Source organism: Orcinus orca, chromosome X, assembly GCF_937001465.1.
Source record: "Orcinus orca chromosome X, mOrcOrc1.1, whole genome shotgun sequence".
In the NCBI taxonomy this organism is placed as follows: Eukaryota; Metazoa; Chordata; class Mammalia; order Artiodactyla; family Delphinidae; genus Orcinus; species Orcinus orca.
This window is the reverse complement of record NC_064580.1, coordinates 14185114-14198394: the sequence shown is the minus strand read 5'-3', so window position 1 is coordinate 14198394 and position 13281 is coordinate 14185114. Positions and strand designations below refer to the sequence as shown.

The window sequence follows — 13281 nt, the reverse complement described above, 5'->3', positions numbered from 1 at the left end:
CTTAATCACTGTATATGGTGTTCAAGGATCTAAATTCATTTTTTCCCCCATAAGGATATCCACTTTTTAAGCTCCGTTAATTTCTTAAGGATTGTATAATTCTCCCCTGAATGCAACTATAGATTCCATAAAATGCTCCTCAAAATCCCCAAGGGGTGTTTCCTTCCCATGGAACTAATAAGTTGAATCTAAAATTTTATAGAGTAAAGAGTCAAGAACAGCCAAGATACTTCTGATGAAGAGAAGATACACCTACCCAACCAGAAAATCAAGATTTATTATTACACTATAATAATCTACACAAACTAAGGAATGGGAAAGAACAGCACCACTACGTACTTAAGGACCATGTTACAGGCCTAATGGGATCCACACTTAGCAAGTGAAATGTGACAATTTCATAAACCCATGTTATCTGGTGAACGTGGCAGCCACAAGATCTCCCCAGAGGACAATCCCCATCACAGCGCAGGCACCCCTCCAGCTGCTCTACAGGACTTTCCTACCTGTCTGAGCCACAAGCACCAGTGATGTCAGACGATGCTGTCACCAAAAGGACAGAGAACAGTGATGGCAAAAGGGAACTTTACGGAATAATCCTCGGGAAAAGCCTACTGCCTTGATAGTCTCACTGCTATATAACCTATATGCTCTACCTTTTAAAAGAAATGAGTGTTGTTTCAAGAAACAAAGCTTTATAACATTTTCTGAAAACAGTACACGTTTCGTCCTTCATATGCTCAGCACAAATCTAAATCAAAGAGAGGTTGCTCACTAAGCAAGTCTTCAACGTGTCACATCCTAAAGTGAATGTAGCGATGATTACTGGTGCTTTAAAAGAATCAACCATACCCTCCCCCCCACACACACACAAAACAAAGGCCACAAACAAAACGCCCTCGACCCTTGCTGCTTAAAAAGTGTGATGCAAGGGGTAAGAGTATCATCATCAACCTCACCTGGCAACTTGTTAAAATGCAGACTCTCAGGCCCCAGACACAGTGAATCACAACGTGCCTTTGAACAACAGAAGTCCCAGCATCTGTGTGAGTCTAAGAAGGGCTGCTCTAGGCCACTATCTGCCCTTTCTTCTCCTAATCCACGTGTGACTGTCTGCTGTTGTCCCAACAACACTGGGTCAAGTAGCTAACCTGCTACACTACTTTTTTCTCTCTTACTCTTTTCTCCATTTTTTTTCTTTTCCCTTTTTTGTTTTTGTCTTCTTTTTCTACCACTTCTCACGTGATTCTCTTCATGTGGATGGAACCAAGAGGGACTGTCTTCCACAGCCAATGGAAGTGTTCCTTTCCTGAAGCCAACAATCTGACCTTGTGTTTTCTGCCATCTTTGTATCTCTGACTGTTCTAGGCTATTTTCATTGATGCACGGGGTGTCCTGCTGCTCTGAACAGAAGGTGCCAGACTGCTGAACGCCAGCTAAGTGGGGGTATTCACGGACCCCTTTGTAAACTGAAGGAAAATATAACTGTAATTGAGTAATAATTCATTTCCAAAGCTGGTCACTGACAAAAAGTAGCATTTACGACACGGAATAACTGCTTTAACAACAGACGAAAACGCATAAACATTGTCCATGAAAACTCACCTAAGTATTTCACAAAAGACATTAACTTAGCATATTAGAACCATTCGTTCTAAAAGCTTCCCACAACCCTTATTTCAAACGGTTCAATGGCTTCCCCATTCTTCAACTTAAAGAGGACAGCAGTGTTTCCATATTGAGACTGCTTTCATAATTTGACAAAGAGAATTAATGCTACTTGAAATAACTCAGGCACAGAACAAATGAGGTTAATTTCTTTGGAAGATGGAAAAAGTAATGCCTGGCACATATTAGATACTAAATAAATACTTCCTGAGACACAGTATTGTTTTAGTAGACTATTTCACCTAACTCACAATTTCAGTCACAATGGTTAGAGCCTTTATCTCTAGAATTCCCTTGGGAAAAGTTAACTACAGGAACCACTACACTCCAACTGACTGGCATTTAAAGCAACACAACACAAGACTGAGTTTTAGAAAACCTATGCTGTATCTTTAGCATTATAATGCTCTATATATGTAACACCTTACAAAATGAAGTCATACAAGCAACAAAAAGCCCCAGGAAATCAGATTCTCCTCTTCAATTCTGGAGTAAAGTATAATTTTACATGTAAAGCTACATCATATTTTAAAAAGCTTATCAAGCACATACACATTTTGCTATACTTTATATGGACCTCACTCCCTTGATTTAATACTCACAAGATCGGCATATTTCTTACAGAGAGCTGCCAGCTTTTCTTCTGGAGTTGAAAGGGTGTTTAGGGCTTGCATCAATAATAAGACTTCTTTTCCTGATGATTAACAAGATAAGAAATAAGTCCCAGAAGAAGAATGAGATCAACCTGTAAATTCTAAATAACACTTCCTATGTTCTGACATCCAGAGTAAAATAATTTATGCCTATAACTAGAAATAAGAGATTTACTAGCTAAATTAAGAAAGCTATTTTTAAAATCTGGGTCAGCAGGCACCCCTTCCTCCCCATCTCCACCCCAAATTTCTTCACTCACTAACACTGCGAGCTATTTGTGAAAAGAACTCTTGCTGAAGGCTTAAAAATTCCCTTGCTTAACCACTGATATTCAGGTTAAGACAAAGGGCAAGTTACAAAGGGCAGAATATTTTTATATGCTTCCTCCTAACCAAGTACGAATATAGAAGGAAGTTCAAAGGCAATTTCGGGTGGTACTCTCCGCCTATCTAAGACGCTCATTATCACTGGTGACACAGATCTTTGCCTTTGAGCAATTTAAATAACTTCTGATGACTTAGTAAGCAGATTCTGTGTGTTAACCAAATTTAGTGTAAAAAAAAGAAGAAGAAGGATGTCAAGATGGCACTTCCCTTGGGAAAAAGAGCTGAACAGTATTTTAAGGACTCTGGCAGTGAGAAGCAGGTGACTGAGACAGGATGGAACAAATGGTGTTTTAAAATAAGTGATAAGTTTTATTTCTTCAGCTGGGTGGTAGGTACCATTTTTATTTTTTTAAACGTTCACTCTTCATGAAGAGTATTTCATTAAAAATACATATGTGATGGCAATTCCCTGGTGGTCCAGTGGTTAAGACTCCGTGCTTCCACTGCAGGGGGCACGGGTTCAATCCCTGGTTGGGGAACTAAGATCCCGCACGCTGTGCAGCATGGCGAGAAAAAAAAATAAAAGTGAAAATGACTCTGACTTTGGTGTATGGTGTTCAGATTGCTATGAGGAAAACAAGTAGGCTAACTTCAAAACAGAATCCTTTTCCAACCACAGAAAATTTTAGCAACAAATCCTCTCTCGTTTGGCCCAAGGCCAATAAGAATTTTAAGAGAGATGACAAAATATGATTATTGAATATGATTAGAAATAACAGTAAGGTAACTTGCAATTTTTATGAAGATTTTTAAACTCACACTCTACCTGGTTTTTTCTGAGATACAACTCACATACCATAAAATTCACCCTTTTAAAGTGTACAGTTAAGTATAATCACTAAGTCGTACAACTATCACCACTGTCTAATTTCAGAAACCCCATGCCCATGAGCAGTCACTCCCGAGGCTCCCTCCTCCAGGTCCCTGGCAGCCACTACTCTACTTCCTGTTTCCATGGATTTGCCAATTCTAGACATTTCATATTAAGTGGAATCATATAATTTGCGGTCTTTTGTGTCTGGTTTCTTTCACTTAGCATAATAGTTTAAAGCTTCACCCACAATGTATGAAGGCTTCATTCCTTTCTACCACTGAATAATATTCCATGTACAGACAGACCACATTTTGTTTATCCACTCATCAGCTGATGGGTAACTGTGTTGTTTGGACTTTACAGCTATCATGAATAATGCCGCCTTGAGCACTCCTGGACACGTTTTTGTGTGGACACGTTTTCAACCCTCTTGGGAATATAACTAGATGTAGAACTGCAGGGTCGCATGGTAACATTATGTGTAACTTTTTAAGACTCCTTCTGCTTTTACACATTTAACTGGGGCTGCTAATATTGAAGAAATTTGTCTTGTTCGTAAGGAATTAAAAATTTATAGAAATATGAAAAATAATTTTAAGTTTGCCAAGTTAACAGAAAATGGGTATAATACGAAGGATCACTCCAACTCAGCATATAGAAAACCAAACAAATTTAAACACTGTTAATCTCAGGTAGAATAAGTATAAAAAACGTAGGGGCAACCAGTAAGCTTAAAATAAAAGGGGAATTCAGATTTCCTAATGAGATTTACTGTACCGCATTCTTCATCCTGAATCTCAAACACAGCAGAAGAAAACATACCCTTGAAAACCAGTGTTAACCCACTTCTTGAACTTCACCCAACGTTATATCGTCTCTAAAGTTTTGTGACTAGGTTTAAAATAAAATGATCAAATAAATACACAGTTTTCACAGTAAATTTTGGTCAGACTACATTAAAGATGCAAAGAAGGCAAATCAAATACTACTTCCGTCTGGGACTTCCCTGGTGATCCAGTAGTTAGGACTCCGCGCTTTCACTGCCAAGGGCGCGGGTTCAACCCCTGGTCAGGGAACTAAGATCCTGCAAGCCTCATGGTGAAGCTGGGGGTGGGGACTACTCCTGTCAAATTGGCCCCAGATTTTTTTCACGAAAGCCCATTCTTGACTACTGAGAGAGAAGTAACCTCCTCCTCTGCTGTCTCGGGCCCCCCGGCACGTCACTGCAGCAGACAGGCTGCCTGCCCCACTGAAAACAACAGATGTGTCAGCTGAGCAACATTGCCCCCGACGCTGGCCATGTTCGTCATCACCTGTGCTGCGGACAATACAACTCAAAGGAGCAACGTGTGAAACATGCAACCCCCAAGCTGAGGTTGTTACCTAAGGTTTTGTCTTTGTTCCTGTCGCACTCTGAATCTTGCTGACCATCAGGAGGATCTGTTCGAGCCTCTCGCCCAGGAATTTCCTCCCTTGACTCTCGTGTGCAGTACTCTGGGCTCACCAAACTCCTGCCCTTCGTGATAAAGTCACTGTGTGCATCCTCTTCCAAGGAATGCTTGTTACTTGTGCCACCACAGTGTGAGCCTTGATGCTGAAGAATATCATTGGACTGAGAGTTATGCAACATATCCGTTTTCACCCCTAGCCCGCACATTCCAGCTTCTTCCATTGTGCCAATCACAAACTAGAGGGAAGGGGAGAGGAGAAAAAAAGATGGGAAGGGGGGTTAAATTAAATGTAATCAATGTTTACAATCCATCACACACCACAGGTTGACAGCTTTTTCCTTTCTTACTCGTTTGTAAAACCGATGTAAACATGGTAATTTCTAAGTTTCGCTGAAAGGTGACCTCACTGTAAATAAGAAAATTAAAGTTAAGATGGCCAAAAAACACACGGAAAGATGCTTAATATCACTAATTATCAGAGAAATGCAAATCAAAACTACAATGAGGTATTACCTCACACCAGTCAGAATGGCCATCATCAAAAAATCTACAAACAATAAATGCTGGAGAGGGTGTGGAGAAAAGGGAACCCTCTTGCACTGTTGGTGGGAATGTAAATTGATACAGCCAATATGGAGAACAGTACGGAGGTCCCTTAAAAAACTAAAAATAGAATTACCATATGATCCAGCAATCCCACTACTGGGCATATACCCTGAGAATACCATAATTCAAAAAGATACATGCACTGCAGCACTACTGACAATAGCCAGGACATGGAAGCAACCTAAATGTCCATCAACAGAGGAATGGATAAAAGCAGATATGCTACATATATACAATGGAATACTACTCAGCCATAAAAAAGCATGAAATGCCATTTGCAGCAACACAGATGGACCAAGAGATTATCATACTGAGTAAAGTAAGTCAGAAAGAGAAAGACAAATATCATATGATATCGTTTATATGTAGAATCTAAAAAAATGGTACAGGGCTTCCCTGGTGGCGCAGTGGTTGAGAGTCCGCCTGCCGATGCAGGGGACACGGGTTCGTGCCCCGGTTTGGGAGGATCCCACATGCCGCGGAGCGGCTGGGCCCGCGAGCCATGGCCGCTGAGCCTGCGCGTCCGGAGCCTGTGCTCTGCAACGGGAGAGGCCACAACAGTGAGAGGCCCGCATACCACAAAAAAATAAATAAATAAATAAATTTTTTAAATGGTATAAATGAACTTATTTACAAAACAGAAATAGACTCACAGATGTAGAAAACTTACAGTTACCATGGGGGAAAGGGGGGGAAGGATAAACTGGGAGGTTGGGATTGACAGATACACACTACTATATATCAAAATAGATAACTAATAAGGACCTACTGTATAGCACAGGGAACTCTACTCAATACTCTGTAATGGCCTATATGGGAAAAGAACCTAAAAAACAGTGGATATATGTGTATGTGTAACTGATTCACTTTGCTGTACACCTGAAACTAACACAACATTGTAAATCAACTATACTCCAATAAAAATAAAAATTAAAAAAAGAAAGAAAATTAAAGTTAAAACAAATCACAGAACTCAGTGGTACCAAAGGAAGCAAGAAATGCCATTTAGTTGTACATCTAAACTTGTTTCAAAAAAAAAAGTATCAAGTTGTGTTAGTGCCCTAGCCAATAAAAAATAAACATATTTCCTTATAAAAATTCACCACTTAAAATAATTAGCATCTTAAAAGACATGAAATTATCCCAAGTTAACGAATGTTAATTATTCTGGTCTTAGCCTCTAGGACACAGTACAGCAGAGATGGCTCACTGGCTGTCCAGCAGAAACCCAGGCTCCTCCACAATCCTGTGGAGCTGGGACTGGTGGCCAAGTGCTCAGACCGGCCGACACTTCCCAGCCCCTGTCATCTGGCCGGGACTCCCATGCAAAGTTGCCACCAATAAAATGTGAGCCCAAGGAATGACTTTTCCTTCTGCAACAAAACTTTTTTTAGAAGCACACATTCTTTCTCCTCCATCTCTTTCCCATTCTGGCTGGACACAGAGGTCTCCAAGACCCCAAGAGATGGCAGAGCCACAGGATGAAAGCAGCCTGCACCCCTAAAGCTCACATACCTATACAAGGAAAGCCATCTGTCTTACTAAGAACACCCACACTGGGCTATCAGATGAGAAAGAGAATACCTTTCTCTCTTATAAAGCCACAGACATTGTGAGAATTAGGTTTTAAACAGCTACCCCTGCCCTAACAAATACAGACAGCAGGCATGGGACAGACAGCTTCATTCTAGTATTTTATTCTCCATCAGTACTTTAAACTTCTCCTCTCTTCTATCATAATGTTAACCCATTTACTTATGGGGTGGTGTGTGTTTCTCCCCTGGTTGACACTACTTGGTCATATGATGGGGCACAAACTTAAATTCTGTGTATTTCCTCTCTGCGTGAAAGAGGGCCTCTTCCTTTTTTGAATAACATAACTGATGGGGAGGTGGCTAATACCTTTCTCTTATTACAAGTGGACAAAAGCTACTCTACAAAGTTAATAGGAAAAGAGAGATTTATTTTTTCAAGTTACAATAGTATCCAGCTGAAGAAATGAAGATAATTTAAAGTATCAAAGTAGCAGAGGATGGAGAGGTTAAGGGAACTAAATCCGCATCTTTTATAGTCCAACGTTGATAAATCAAGTACTGTGCTTTTGCAAGAACAAACTGGTGCAGCCACTTTTAAAACCTTTTGCAATATGGCTACCTTCCAATCCAGTTAATTCTACCCCTAGGATTTTACCCTAGTATGTACAGATGTGCAGCCAAAGGCCAAGAATGTTTAAAACCACACTATTTGTAATTGCCCCCGAATGAAATCAACCCAAATTTCTATCAACAGAAGAATGGATGCATTGTGGTGTGTTCATACCATCCAGCAGTGAGAACGAAGTACTGCTACATGCAGCAACAGGGATGAGTCTCATAGAATTTTGTGAGGAAGGTGCCAGAAGAAAACATACTACAGGAAACCATTTACATATAAAGTTCAGAAACAAGCAAAACTAATCAATGGTGCCAGAAATCAAGATTGTGTTCACCGCTGGGGGTGGGGCCTCTGGGGTGCTCGGTAATAGTCTGTTTCTTGATCTAGGTGGGGTAACGTAGATGTTCACTTTGTGAAAATTCATTAAGCCTAAACCTTTATGATTTGGATACTTTTCTGAATGTATGTTTTACTTCAGTAAGGTTTATTTTAAAAGTTGCAATTTATATATTATTCCAGCATCATGAAGAACCAAAACAGAAATATTTTCCTCTGGGGAGAGAGATTAGAGATGCATTCTTTTCTGATACTACTTTTTAAAAAATGTGCCTGTTACACTTTTTCTTAAAAAAATTAATGCATTAAGGAGAAATGCGTTTTTTAGAGTTATGGTTTGATGCTACACTCAAATTCTTTCCAAAAAATTCTCTTCCATACGTAATGCAGTCCATAAAGCAGTATTTCTCAAATGTAATCCAGAGATATTAGGTCTACAAAAAATTACCAAGGATTTAGGAAATGTCTTTTGTTAAATTTCATTACTGCAGAAACTTCTTAAAGTCCTTGATAGGCCCAAATAACATACAGAAGTATTAATATCAAGCCAAATGCAAAGTGATCTTTTTTTTTTTTTTGGCTGTGCCATGCGGCTTACAGAATCTTAGTTCCCTGACCAGGGACTGAACCTGGGCCCTCGGCAGTGAAAGTGCAGAGTCCTAACCACTGGACCACCAGGGAATTCCTGCCAAGTGATCATTTTAATGCTACATTATACACAGAACTACTAGTCCCACCTCTATTTTATACCAAATATTAAACTGTCATATACTCGTTGGGCAGATGGATAATGTTAACAGAGATCCTTTATGCAAAAGCAATACTGAGAAGAAGAAAAAAAAAAAAACCAACCTAGGGCTTCCCTGGTGGCGCAGTGGTTGAGAGTCTGCCTGCCGATGCAGGGGACACGGGTTCGTGTCCCGGTCCGGGAGGATCCCACATGCCGCGGAGCGGCTGGGCCCGTGAGCCACGGCCGCTGAGCCTGCGCATCCGGAGCCTGTGCTCCGCAGCAGGAGAGGCCACAACAGTGAGAGGCCTGCGTACCGCAAAAAAAAAAAACCCCAACCCAGTGCTATTAATACCATCTTCCCCAACTTTTAAAAAATTAATTAATTAATTTTTATTTTTGACTGCGTTGGGTCTTTGCTGCTGTGTGTGGGCATTCTCTAGTTGTGGTGAGCAGGGGCTACTCTTCGTTGCGGTGTGTGAGCTTCTCATTGCGGTGGCTTCTCTTGTTGCGGAGCACAGGCTCTAGGCGCGTGGGCTTCAGTAGTTGTGGCTCGTGGGCTCTAGAGCGCAGGCTCGGTAGTTGTGGCACACGGGCTTAGGTGCTCTGCAGCATGTGGAATCTTCCCGGACCAGGGCTCGAACCCGTGTCCCCTGCATTGGCAGACGGATTCTTAACCACTGCGCCACCAGGGAAGTCCCCCCAATTTTTAAAAAATAATTTTTAAACCGATTCCCTGAAAACCATTAGCCCAATATTAAGAATAGGGCTACAAAACCACAATGCTGGCTTTAAACACTGATGAAAGTCTGTTAAAAGAAAATTAAAATGGAAGATTGCTTATCTCTAAGACAGAATTTCTCAGAAGCATAATGATAATAAAACTCACAAAATACCAGAAAACATGGTGTCAAGCAATATCAAAAATATAATGAGCAAGCAATTTGTTGGAAGAAGCAGGAACATAAATAATTTTCACCAAGAAAACCCAAGGCCTCTCCTAAGATCAATTTTATTGAGAAGCCTACCTGAGGATTGGAATTGGTTATTTCTAGTTTCCCAGTTCAATTAGTGATTTTTCATAACACCTTTATTGAGATATAATTCACATACCATCCAATTCACTAGTTTTTAGTGTATTCACAAAGTTGTGCAACGATCACCACAATCTATTTTAGAATACTTTGGTCACCTCAAAATGAAACTCAGTACCCTTTTCAGCTATAAACCCCTAATCCGCCGAAAACTCCCAGCCCTAGGCAATTAATGTGCTTTCTGTCTCTCTAGATGTGGTTATCCTGCACATTTCATATAAATGGAATCATACAACATGTGACCTTTTGTGTCTAGCTTCTTTCACACAGCATAATGATTTCAAGGTTCCTCCACATGGTAGCATGTATCAGTACTTAATTTCTTTTTATTACCAAATAATATTCCACTGTATGGACAGACCATATTTTGTTTATCCATTCATCAGTAGATGGACATTTAGATTATTTTCAATTTTGGCTATTATGATTATTTTCAACTTTGGCTATTATAAATAATTTTGCTATGAACATAAATGTACAAATCTTCGTGGGGACATCTGTTTACATTTCTCCAGGGTACATACCTAGGAGTGGAACTGCTGGGTCATATGGTCACTTTATGTATAACCCTTTGAGAACCTGCCACACTTTTTCTAATCGATTGCACCATTTTACATTCTCACCAGCAGTGGGTGAGGGTTCCAATTTCTCCACATCTTCATCAACACTTGTTATTGTCTGTCCTTTTCATTATAGCCATCATAGTTGGTGTGAAGGTATCTAACTTAATGACCAGTGATGCTGAGAACATTTTCATGTGCTTATTGACCATTTGTATACTTCCTCTGGAGAGATGTTTATCCAGATCCTTTGCCCATTTTTACATTTGGGTTATTTGTTATTTTATTATTGAGTTGTAAGAGTTCTTTATAGACACTGGATACAAGTCCTTTATCAGAGGTATGATTTGCAAATATTTTCTCTTAAGACTGTCCTTCATTCTCTCAATTTCGGAGAAAACTCACAGTATATTTATTCACCTATTTCAAAATGCCATAGGTGATTTAACTGCAAGTTATGCTGGCTTTCAGATTAAAGGCATATAGGTCAATTACAACTACCAGAGACAGAAAAAAGACAGGTTAGAAAGGCCAAAATGTTCACCTAACTCAAAATAATAGCTGGTGGCAGGCTTCCCTGGTGGCACAGGGGTTAAGAATCCGCCTGCCAACACAGGGGACACGGGTTCGAGCCCTGGTCCAGGAAGATCCCACATGCCGTGGAGCAACGAAGCCCATGCGCCACAACTACTGAGCCTGCGCTCTAGAGCCTGTGAGCCACAACTACTGAACCTGTGTACCACAACTACTGAAGCCTGCGTGCCTAAAGCCCGTGCTCCGCAACAAGAGAAGCCACCACAACAAGAAGCCCGCGCACCGCAATGAAGAGTAGCCCCCGCTCACCGCAGTAGAGAAAGCCCGCGCGCAGCAATGAAGACCCAATGCAGCCAAAAATAAATAAGTTTAAAAATAGCCGGTGGCACTGAGCATAAATAAGGATGTTAAATTAATCTGTATAGCGCACAACCATCATATCTAACGTTATCCTTCTAATTTTATTTCATCATTATCTTTAGCTAACACTACTTCTTTTTTGTCTTTCCAGACACTCCTTTCACCTTGAAATTCCTGCCATACATATTACATTATCACTTATTTGGTATGTACATCCTCCTAGATAGCGACAGCTTATGCATAAAAGGTGCTCAAGTGCCAAATGAGTGGAAAACACGAGGGGCCAAAATGGCTGCTTAAAACAAGCCATGGGAAGTATCTATAGAGAAAAACACCACTATTATTATTTTATCATTAGAAGCAGGACAGTATTACATTTCCCTTCTCTCCTGTACAGTTAAGTTTGATTTATTCTTCACATTTGCTAATGAAAGACTTACTCTGGCTCTACAAAATCTTTTTGTTTATGAATAAGCCCAGTTAGAGCTGGGCTTGTTTCCAACCCTAGTCTACAAATACTCTTGATATAGTAGGCCCCAATTTTCCCCACTTGAGGTTCCGCACTGGACCATTTGATATGAAGCAAATTCTTAGGGCCAATAACTTTATTTAAATTGTAAATGATTTCTCAGCCTTCAACTCCTTAAGCAGAGAATTCTCTATCACATGGCCAATACAACTTCCTACTCTGTCCTCTTTGACACCCATTCTGGATGCCTTTGCTTGGTACACTCTCTTGGATAAACAACAGCAACAACAGCTAGCACTTATACAGCAAATACTACAGCCAGGCACTACTGTAAGCACCTTCCTATACTCACTAATTTAATTCTCACAATAATGTCAAGAGACAGTTATCATTATTATCTCTATTTTACATGTGAGCAAACGGTGGCGTGGTAAAGTTAAGTACCTAGCTGAAGGTCACAGACAGTAAATTGCCCAGCAAAGATCTGAACCCTGGCCAACTAATTTCCGAGTCCACGCTCTTAACCACAACGATGTACTGCTTCATGAGTCACCTTTGTCTACTGTACAAACACCCTTGTCCTGACCGAGCCGTCTTACAGAAGTCTATTTGATAACGGGGAGAGATGCTCCCAAAGTATTATATATAAAAAGAAATTACAAAATAGTATGCACCATGTATTATGTATATATACACAGACACACAAAGTATTGGGAGGAAATACATCTAGAAACAGATGAATTTGGGAATTCCCTGGAGGCTCAGTGGTTAGGACTCTGTGCTCTCACTGCCTGGGTTCAATCCATGGTCGGGGAACCAAGATCCTACAAGCCACGCGGCCCAAAAAAAAAAAAAAACAGTTCAAAAACTTTCACTTATGCTCCTTCAAATATTGTTGAAGCTAAAGAACCACCTTTCTTTGGCTTATTTTGTTTAAAAGAGCTTAAATGTTTTTAGTGATGGTTGTTCTTTTACTAAGACTGGTCTAAAGGAAAAAACAAAAAAGCCAACAACCACATTCACTCTCAAATTATTTCAACTACCATCTGCTTAAACCAGCTTGCATGCCTTTGACCAGTGCCAGACACGTGCTGAGCGCAGACACTCCCTGTGGAGAGCTGGGCGGCCACAGGAGGGGCAGGGGGGAAAGGCTGTGTACACAGATGCATTTCCCTATCCCCGCCAGAGGTCCTGAGCTCGCCTCTAGTTCCCAAAGAGTCTCGAGAAACTTATCAAGTAGGTAAAGGTAAACCTTCAGAACCTACAAGCCCCATTACCCCATTTAACCTTCTCCGCGCCACTGAGAGGTGGGTCTTAGGAAAATGAGACTCAGTGACATGAAGTAACTTGCCCAAGATCATATTCAAGTCAGTAAAATGGGCCAGTAAAACTCAAAACCAGGTCTGTCAAATTCAAGAGCCTATGTTCTCTCCATTACACCACTCCTTTCCCTTCACACATCAGCCTT

General features: G+C 40.5%; 1 protein-coding gene and 1 non-coding gene across 2 annotated transcripts in view; both read right to left on the bottom strand.

Moving 5' to 3' along the window:
- Positions 1 to 13281, bottom strand: part of TXLNG (taxilin gamma) — a 50286-nt gene that overhangs the window by 20467 nt on the left and 16538 nt on the right. Inside the window, exons 2-3 of the mRNA XM_012532956.3 lie at positions 4906 to 5209; positions 2271 to 2362 (exon numbers count right to left, since the gene is read on the bottom strand). Coding sequence (XP_012388410.2) covers positions 2271 to 2362; positions 4906 to 5209 — 396 coding nt within the window. The remainder of the gene's footprint in view (positions 1 to 2270; positions 2363 to 4905; positions 5210 to 13281) is intronic.
- TRNAE-UUC (transfer RNA glutamic acid (anticodon UUC)) lies at positions 8678 to 8750 on the bottom strand. Its single transcript has one exon. It is a non-coding gene; the product is annotated as a tRNA-Glu (tRNA).